This window comes from Hyposmocoma kahamanoa, unplaced genomic scaffold, assembly GCF_003589595.1.
Source record: "Hyposmocoma kahamanoa isolate Upper Pololo Valley unplaced genomic scaffold, ASM358959v1 62, whole genome shotgun sequence".
Taxonomy (NCBI): domain Eukaryota; kingdom Metazoa; phylum Arthropoda; class Insecta; order Lepidoptera; family Cosmopterigidae; genus Hyposmocoma; species Hyposmocoma kahamanoa.
In genome coordinates, this window is record NW_020653850.1 from 25,350,936 (window position 1) to 25,360,990 (window position 10,055).

Below are 10,055 nucleotides of genomic sequence, written 5' to 3' on the forward strand. Positions count from 1 at the left end.
TTCTATTCTATTCTATTCTATTCTATTCTATTCTATTCTATTCTATTTGTCTATACCATGGATCGGACACGTGTTGAGAACCCCTCTGTTTTAGAGCAATGCTCCTGAAGTGACTGTTTTTACTGCCATTTCAACAGCTTGAGTGTGGCAACATAGACGTAGAAAATCTGTTTGATTTTTTCCTCTTTGACAAATAAAGGTTTGGAACTCTTTTTGCTTGTAATATAAAAATACTACTTAATAATTTATATAACAATATTGTAAATACGCTATCAGTGGCTGCGGAAGTTAGTTGTAAGCAGAGAACTGTGAGGAAAAAAAACTGTAACCGGCTGGAACAAATATGTAAAAGCTGCTCACGCGGAGGCTCGGCTTGCGTTTCAATTATGGAACGATCTCGGTAAACCCATATCTGGGTGTAGCTATGATAGAATGTGTGAAACAAGGAAGAAATTCAAAAATAAGCTTAAGTGGTGTCAGAACAACCAAAGTCAGATTCAGATGGACATAATTGCTAAAAATCACTCGTCTAAGGACTTTAAAAAATTTTGGAAAAACACGAACAAGCTGAATCCCAGGCCGAGCCTGCCTATGAGTATAGCAGGGGAACATGAGCCGGCAGCCATAGCTGACCGGTTTATGAAACACTTTAAAGTGTCAACGCATGTGGGTAGTATGTTGCAGGTGGCCGATGCTGGGGAGGTGGCCACAGACTTGACTGTAAGTTTCTCGTCCAAAGATGTGGCTACTGTAATCAAGAATATGGTTAGAGGAAAGTCCCCAGGTCATGATAGTCTCAGCATCGAGCACCTGCAACACGCTGGAGTGCACCTGCCCAGAGTCTTGGCCACATTTTTCACTCTTTGTATTGGACATTGTTATCTTCCAGAAGCAATCATTAAGACTATTGTGGTTCCAATATTGAAAAATAAAACAGGTGACACTTCGGATATAGGTAACTACAGACCTGTTTCACTGGCACCTGTATTAGCAAAGGTGTTGGACGGTCTGCTTGACAAACACATGGAAAAACATATAAAGTTGCACGACGCCCAATTCGGGTTTAGACCTGGATTGTCTACTGAAAGTGCAATCCTGTCACTCAAGCATACTGTCCAATACTATGCGGACAGGAACACACCTGTGGTTGCCTGTTTCCTTGATTTATCCAAAGCTTTCGACCTCGTAAATTATGACCTGCTTTGGCGGAAGTTGAAGGAGGATACACAGGTACCCGATGAGGTTATCCAACTGCTCAAGTACTGGTACAAGGAGCAGTCAAACTGCGTAAGGTGGGCAGGCTCTTTGTCGGAAGAGTATGGGTTGGAGTGCGGGGTGAGGCAGGGGGGTTTGTCGTCTCCCCGCCTTTTCAACTTATATATGAATAAGCTGATCGAGGAGCTCAGCAGAACTGGTATCGGTTGCCATGTAGGAGGGGTCTGCGTAAATAACATTAGTTACGCAGACGATATGGTTCTGCTGAGTCCCTCGATCGGTGCCATGAGGAGGCTGCTCAGGACTTGCGAACAATACGCGGAGGCTCATGGGCTCAGATACAACTCTACGAAGAGTGAAATGATGGTGTTTAAGGCAGGTAATAAGACCTACTCCACCTTGCCGTCAATCACTCTGGCTGGCACGCCACTTAAAAGAGTAGCCAACTTTAAGTATCTGGGCCACTGGGTCTCTGAAAATCTAAGTGACAACTTAGATCTGGAGTGGGAGCGCAGGGCGCTTTCTGTCCGCTGCAATATGTTGGCTCGCAGGTTTGCAAGGTGTACAAAGGAGGTAAAGACGACGCTTTTTAAAGCATTCTGTCAAACTTTTTACACCTGCAGCCTGTGGGTCAGTTACACAGGGAAGGCATATAGCGCTTTGAGGGTGCAGTATAATAACGCGTTCAGGGTGTTGATGGGGCTGGGGCGGCGGTGTAGCGCCTCCGGCATGTTCTGTGAGGCGGGAGTGGATGGCTTTCATGCAATCATGCGGAAGCGATGCTACTCCATGCTGCAGCGCGTGAGCGCCAGCCCTAACATCATCCTGAACTCGGTTGCGCACCGGTGGGACAGCCCGGTAGTAAAATACTGGCTGCTCCTACACGCACCATACGTTAGATTAGATCATAAGAATTACTAACATTAGATAATAAGAATTATGTTTGTATACTAACAAAATATGGATCTTTGGTCTGAAATAAAAATTATTTTATTTTATTTTATTTTTAATGTTTCAGGATCGGGAGTTCTGTTACACTTTTTTCGCAATCAATGAGATCGTAGTAGGTATAGCATTCATATTTATGTCTGGTACATTGAATTGCAAATTTTCAGCACGCGCTTTCAGAATGCGATACAAAGTTTATTACTTTTCAAGCTTCGTTCTCGATATTGGCATTCATACATACTTATGTAGTTTCGCATATTATAAACTCGCCGATTCGCACTTTATTTTGGAGAAAAGGAAAATTACAATGTAATGTAAGTTGTACTGGAAACCCTCGCTGAGGCGGGACTCAGTGCTGTCATTCACAGTTTAGTAATTCATTGTTTCGTACATTAATTATTATAATAGTTTATCTTTTAAGTAATTGGTAGATATTATTTAGATATTAATTTTATTTTGATCATGATTTTCTGAGTCTGCCAAAATTGGAAGTAATAATATTTCAGGACGGGCAAAGACATTATTCCGCCTTATTACAAGGTCAAACACAACACAACCCATCTCTGCTAGTAAATATCGAGACCCTGAAATCAGTTGTCATAAATGTAACGCTCCGTCTTTGTTTGATGATTCTAATGTGAAACTGTGTGGGAGCATATTATACTTTATTATATATAAGTTTATCAGAAACAGCTGACGTAGCAACGTTAAGTCTAAAGACACGGTTTGCTCGTGTCGTGGTCACATGAAAACTTGTAGTCAGCAGATCAACAAGCATATTTATCTGCTGCGAGTAAATATAAAGTTTTAATTACTTTGTCAGCTACACTTTTTCCACAAAAATAATAACGCACATATCTGTGCTAAGACCTCTTATTGAAAATAGGATACGCTAGCAACTCCTGAGCACTTTAATTGTCATTATATTATCAGAACAACAGTATGCACGTGATCCGCTATTTCAAACTGCAATTCCCATAAATATACATAGCTTCTTTATCATCATATCATCTTCTCGCCAAATTGCGTCTCCAGACAATAATGTATAAGACCTACTGTCCCCAATATCGAGTGACCAGTCAGTATAAGCAAAGCCTTTTATTTCTGGTTGTATTTTAGACAATAATTTTTAGTCCGTTTAAATATTTAATACGCTTTGCATAAGACCAATGCTGCTCGTCATATGAGTTATTGAACTGATTATATAATAAAAAAATAAGACAGAGGATACTAGACATGATGTCACGCCTAGTCAACACGGCCAGGTACATAAAACTGTCTATGAGTTGCTAATATGGATATAGGCATTACAATCTGTTTACAAACTGTTCCTACATAGGTGCTCCAACAACCTTACACTCAGTCATATTAAATCTATGCAATAATTGGTCCACGTAACAACTTTTATCTTTTTTTAATGTTACATTATTAACATTGTCAATATTACATTCGCACTTAGACACTGTCCGAGCTGTCCTAGATCCTTTAATTTAAAATGTGAAGGAAGCACCGGCTTTAACAGCTCTGTTTCGTGTTGATCATTGGAAAAAAATGAAATAGCCTCAACGTACAGAGCAATTAGCGTTCTCAGATCATTGCTACTTTTCACATACAAACATGGTTCTAGTGTCGATCTAGTATAAGCACTGTTAATTAAGCAGTCATCTACTCTCCTGCACATGCCCTTGAGGATTGCTCGAGTCCATATATCGCACGTTTTAACTTAAGCACCATGCCGATAGCATCATCATTATCAACACCCTAAAGTATTCTTGAGGAGAGATTTACACACACAAATCGCCTAAATGGGGTAAATCGCCTACTCAAGAAAACCGTTCAGAAAAGCAGTCGTCACATCTACGTTTGAATTATTTAAACTGAACTGCACGGAGAAAGCAAACAAAAGTCTTAAGTGTTGTATGTCTTATCACCGGCGAGCAGGTCTCCTGACAGTCTACACCAGTTTTTGTGTAGTCTTTGGCCACTAAATGCGCATGGTAACGCACACGTTTTTCACTATCATACTTTTTTTAAGAATTCGTTTGCACACACTAGTCTTCTGGCAAATTCCTCCGCGTCATTTTCTTCGAAGTTGTTCAACTCATCAGCCATTCTTGCATCCTGTGCACTTTTTCTGACACTTTTAAAGCATCTGCCAATGATATGGTTATCATCGGTGGATAACGCCAGCTAGTGCTCGTGTCATCAACCCTGACTGCTATATACTCATTAGAGATATACCATATTTCTCGGGTCTAACCATTTGTGGCCTTATTTTTTTGGAGAACTTGGACGTTCTGTGTAACTTGATTATCTGACGAGTCTACTAGGATTCTCGGCTTATTTTCACACTCGTCCCCTAATGAAACTTCACATTTTTTAGCTCTTCCTTCTAGTATCTGTTAGTCTTTCTTTCTTAGTCATGTAATTCAATGACACAATCAGAGTCATTAATTAGTCTTCTCCATAACAATCACATTCTACTGCTGAACACGGTCTTGGTCTCTGTGTCGGGTCAAATATTCTACATCTTTTGACATCCTTTAGATAAATCCAACAAGATACATTTCAGAAACTTTTTGTCCCATTTGTGTCACTTTTCTTCGGCAACATGCACCATCACTGTGCTGCCGAAGATTCTTAAGGGACTCAATTCCGGATTAGTGTTAATCCACATTCATATGGTGTCTTTCCGTTTAGTTCTGCTCCCACAACTCTATTCCGCAGACAATCCGCAGTGTTTGCATCCTCTCATACAGCAATCACCGTGCCTTCTCAACTATTGTTAGAACATTATATATTAATCCACGCATATAAACCGTTCTGTTCAGGCGTGCAAAGCTTCTCTAGTGGATAATTCCACTTGTAATCATCAAACAGATTATTACACTCACGGCCATTGTCACTCATTAAAATCTTAATCTTATTGTCTAATTGTTTCTCAACTTTTGCCTAAATTGCTTGAAATGGTTAAAAGCTACATTCACAGTTTTTTATGTACTACGTCTGTAGTCCTCAGCACACAACAGGCAGTATCTGGATCCCCCGATAGCAGCTACTTCCATGGGGTCATAGATGTCAGTGTGCATTGTCTTCAGCAGAATGTCAACTTTGTTGCCTACATTACGGAAAGGCAAACGACATTGTTTTTCTTCCCAAAATACCTTACTTGATGACTTGTTTATATGATTCACCTTATCGACGACGTTGAATCCTTTCACATACACTTCCACACATTTCACTCATATACTTAAGTATCATTTACAAGCCCTAGGCAGCGATGCCAGGTAACGGCAGACGCAATCATGGCAAAGTCATATTTTAGACATGTTAAACTTTTAACCCCATTCACCAATGAAGCTGTTGTTACTAATTCTCCACTTCTATTGACAATATTCCAACTTTTATCATTGAAACCCTCTCCATTAGCCTTGTTTATTAACTGATTTACGGAAAATTAAAAAAGTCGTAAACCAGTGGAGAGAAGATTCATTTGATCCAATGATTTTTACCAATTTCCAGTAAATGTTCTGCTGTTAGTTTTCTTCGTACGGCCTATGTAACAACTAACATATCTGCCAAATTGGTGTCATAATTTTGTAGACACCAGGTGATTGGAATGGTACCATAGTGGGCACCCTGAAGGATATCTTACTTCAGGGTACTACCACTATGTCAGTTACCATTAGCCTGAAGTGACCGTGAAGTATTGCCTTAAAACGTGGCCGATATTGTCTGTCAGTCCATGAACATAGGGCATTGGCATATACGCTGGTTGTCTACTCACTTCCGGATGCCTATATCTCCTTTTCGTCGCCGGGTCATTTGGTATCCGTTTTTCATGCTCAGGGTCACGCATATCATAAGCTCTGTTACGTCATCACGGATTGCAAGTGACGTGAGTGGTGCTATGATGTTGCATGTATCTATACGTGTTGGTTTGCGGTAAACACAGTCGTTAAGGACCCATCGGATATCACGGTCGGTAAAAATAATTTCAAATAGGTAATTATGTACGTAAAAGTATTGTTTCTAAGTATTTACGAAAGTTTTACGAAATATTAATTGCAGAAAATACTAAGAACGCTGAAGACACAGTGGACAGAAAATGCAAGTGAAAAATAAATATATTTTATCGGGTTCTTAAATTTCCGCGATTGTTAGGATTAGGAAATGAAATTATTATTACGGTTCTAAATTGCGGCTATAATACTTAATAGTTTTTGATATGACTACGTCAGAAGTTTATGACTTCTCTTTCATAGGGGCTAACGCCTTTGAAAATTTGATGAAAAGAAATGCGAACAAGAAGCAGAATGAACGAAGAGAACAAGATAAAATATTCATATTAAGAAACAGAAAAATTAGAAAGGATATTGAATTTGAGACTGATTTAACGAGACTTGATATTTTTGCTTTGAGAAATATTTTATATAAACATCTATTTATTTAAATAGCTTTTCGTACGTAATTAGAATGTGCCTTATATATATGATAATTATATGCTTTGAAGATAGTCCAATTCTTTAATATCTATGAATCCGGAGGTTATCTGTGATTCCTATTTACAACTGTTTCTCGTGTTGTAAACGATGATTTTGGTAGTATTGTTATTTATGTTGTCAGAATTGTTTATCTGAACCTACCACATTATAGTACTCAAGCCTGGAGTATTGAATAGTTTAGTCAGCATGACAAGCACACAACAGTATCTACATGTGTACATTAGTTTTTAATTTGGTTTAACTAACGTTTCACACCTTTCATCGGTTATAGGTCCATTTGACTACAATAATGATTAAAACGAATGGATTTTAACTTTTTTTTTAGTTGTTTTCATAGGACGTCGTCAAAGTAGACGACGAGTGCCCCTCAAATCTTTGCGATTTAAAGCTCTGAGTGGCACGGCAACTGCTATGAACAAGTGTGTCGCTTACCACCAGGCGCACGACTTGTTCGTCCCGCCACTTAAAAATTGTTGGACTTGCCCGGGCCTGCGTCGCCGCCTTGCCGCGATGGGGCACTGCGTCCGATTCGTGTTCGTTCCGAATCCGAGACTACACAAATGTAGAAAACGCGGCCCCGCTTGTGCACAAAGGCCAATTCGAATCCGAGAAAACACGAATATCGCTTGTACACCCAGAGATTACTACTAACTATTTGTCCTTTCAATCTCCGTCAATTTTCGGCATTGTTAGTACCTATGTTATGTAAAATAATGTACAAAGTTTTAGGTACCTACCTATCTATTTTGTATGAAAAATGATTTTATTACATTTGACCAACTTCTGCTGTCGCGATATTCTTCGTCCCATACAATGAAATGATCCCTTCGTGAAACTGAGTCGATCAGTACATTATAAAAATTGATCAATTTTATTCATTTTTATGGACAACTCACGCTTGACAAAAAAATGTTTCACAAAAAAGAATGAATGTTTCCTAAGACAATTTCCTTGTACCTTTTATGGTTTCGGATTTCCCCATATTGTCCCATAGACAAAAACACTCTGTGTACGAGTATTCATCCCCCCGCGTAGCCGCCACCGCCGTGGTCGAACTCTAAACGGACGCAGTGCGCAAGCGTTAATACTAATTAATAACACCACACACACATAGTTACTTAGGTTCGCGAAAATAATGATCCGAATTGAATTCGGATTTGCTCGGGTTTGTTCGGATGCTCCCTCCCGTGAATAGTAACTACCAGTACCACAACGCTCCTATGGTACTACAAGTACTTACTATGTTTTCTTTCCGAAATGAATTTACATTGACGTCAGTGTGCTGAGAAGAAGGAATGTATCTTTTAGATTAGAATGTATATTCACTCATCTATTACCTATAAACTGTTGCAGAGATACAACAAGGGACGATTTTGCATGGCGGCCATTTTGGATCCACCACATTGTACAAGAATTACAATTGTAGGGCGACCATGTTGACAACAAATTCTTCTCCAAATAGCCCCGAATGCCAAATTTTAATTGAATCAAAGCCCTTTTATTCCAGGCCCTTGTGGCATTTGATCGAACGCTGTTACCTACTTTTAATATTCTCTGAGATATAGACCTTTGACAGTTCCATGGCAACCATCCTGTACTTTCGAATTGTGTTGAGTATAATAATGGTAATATTAATGTAAAGTGTGAGGATTGAGGCGGGCACTTACTTTAGCGCACTTGCTGGGCGGTGGCGGCGGCATGGTGTAGTCGCTGCGCGCGCGCAGCTCGTGCCGGGACATGCCGATGTTATGCACTTACTCATTCACTAAGTATTTGCCACACACTTGCCACCGGTTTCGATCATACATCCCAAATAATTACAAAATTTACAAAACGGCACAAATGAATAATTATAATATTCCACATTTAAGTACCTAGAGATTTTGATCTCGTTGGCCCTAATAACAGGGCTAGAACTATATGCATAACGCTCCAAACTAAAACTACATCGACAATGTTCGTGGTATTCGACAGCAAATTATCACACAGGCGAAACTCAATATTTACCTAGTAGCGCACAGCCTACGCCGTCGACCGTAAAACCTAGTAGGTAATCTATTGAAGTAATTTTTGTTATGTAAGAAGCGCACGGAATAACAAAGTTATGTCGTATATACAAAATTTAGTATTACATTTCCTAAACGCACGATCGACCGTCGGAGGCGCCAGCGCAAAAGCGACGATCGGCGCGCGACTCGCGGGATATATTGGGAATGCGGGTTTTACGATCAAACGGCGCTATTTGGGTCATTCTCCATAACGCATATAAAACAGAACTGGTGTTGCCGCAATATGTTCACCTGAACGAAGAGAACGGAAACTTTGGAAAGTAAACTAGAATAGATTAAGGACAGAAATAAGGAAGGCACTTATCAGGACACATCAGTTATATGTGGAACGCTGAATGGAACAATAACATTTAATTATACCTAATTGTTTGTATCTACATTTTTTTACTTGATTGATTACGTGTTTGTGTCTACGGTTCACCATTATGACATACAACGACTCTACCAGCAGGCAGAAGAGTCGATAAGCTATATATACATTATGAACACACATACTTAATTCAATACAAAAAAACGCATCATCAAAGTTACGTAATCACTGTAGGTATTAACTGATAATGGCCTAACTAAATAAGTTAAAATGATACAATATTAAGTCATGATGTCTTTGAGTCTCTAGTAGGCAACTGACTCGCTAGCACCGTGATGTCATCTGCATATCATTCTGTTTGGCGGGGGACACGGTAGAGGAGGCGGCGGGGCGTCGCGCCAGCTGCTCGGCTTCCTTGATGGTATCGGGCAAACGCGTGTGCAGCGTCTCCGGTGTAGTCAGCATCAGCGCGCCCGCGACCAGCGCGGTGCACCCGAACAGCACCGACGGCAACCACTCCACGTAGAGCGCCTGAATACAAATTTAGCATTTGGTCATCTAAGATCAACCGCAGACCACACGGTCTGCAGTTTTCTGCTAAGATGGCTAGAGTAAACTCTCATTAATACTTCACATCAACTGTTTAAAACACATGAAATTGACACAACGATGACTAACTGTATATTGATATAATTGTTTACCAAAAGCGGCATTTGTGGTGCCACGATAGATCCGATACGGCCCACCATGGAGCAAAAGCCGAGCAGTGAGTGGCGCGCGTGAGTCGGGAACAGTTCTGACGTGTACATGTATATGCCGCTAAATGCCTGCGTGATAGCCACCTTGCCCACCAGGTACAGCAACGTCGCCAGCCAAGTCAGATCTGCCATATAAAACCACATAAACGTTTCCACACACACAATATAAAAGTAGAAATATTATTCACTCACTCACTCACTCTCACACACACACACACACACACACACACACACACACACACACACACAC

The 10,055-nt window shown here is 40.2% G+C and overlaps 2 protein-coding genes across 7 annotated transcripts in view; both read right to left on the reverse strand.

Moving 5' to 3' along the window:
- Positions 1-9,434, reverse strand: part of LOC113229625 — a 38,346-nt gene extending 28,912 nt beyond the window's left edge. For 3 of the 6 annotated variants that reach the window (XM_026463287.1, XM_026463285.1, XM_026463289.1), the window contains exon 1: positions 8,336-8,880. In XM_026463287.1, the coding sequence (XP_026319072.1) occupies positions 8,336-8,407 (72 nt within the window). In that variant the 5' untranslated portion in view covers positions 8,408-8,880. Of the gene's footprint in view, positions 1-8,335; positions 8,881-9,368 lie in introns of those variants that run through there. The other 3 variants (XM_026463284.1, XM_026463290.1, XM_026463288.1) reach the window with 3 other exon arrangements.
- Positions 9,028-10,055, reverse strand: part of LOC113229630 (organic cation transporter protein-like) — an 18,432-nt gene continuing 17,404 nt past the window's right edge. The window contains exons 7-8 of the mRNA XM_026463297.1: positions 9,749-9,930; positions 9,028-9,578 (exon numbers count right to left, since the gene is read on the reverse strand). Of these exons, the coding sequence (XP_026319082.1) occupies positions 9,372-9,578; positions 9,749-9,930 (389 nt within the window). The 3' untranslated portion in view covers positions 9,028-9,371. The remainder of the gene's footprint in view (positions 9,579-9,748; positions 9,931-10,055) is intronic.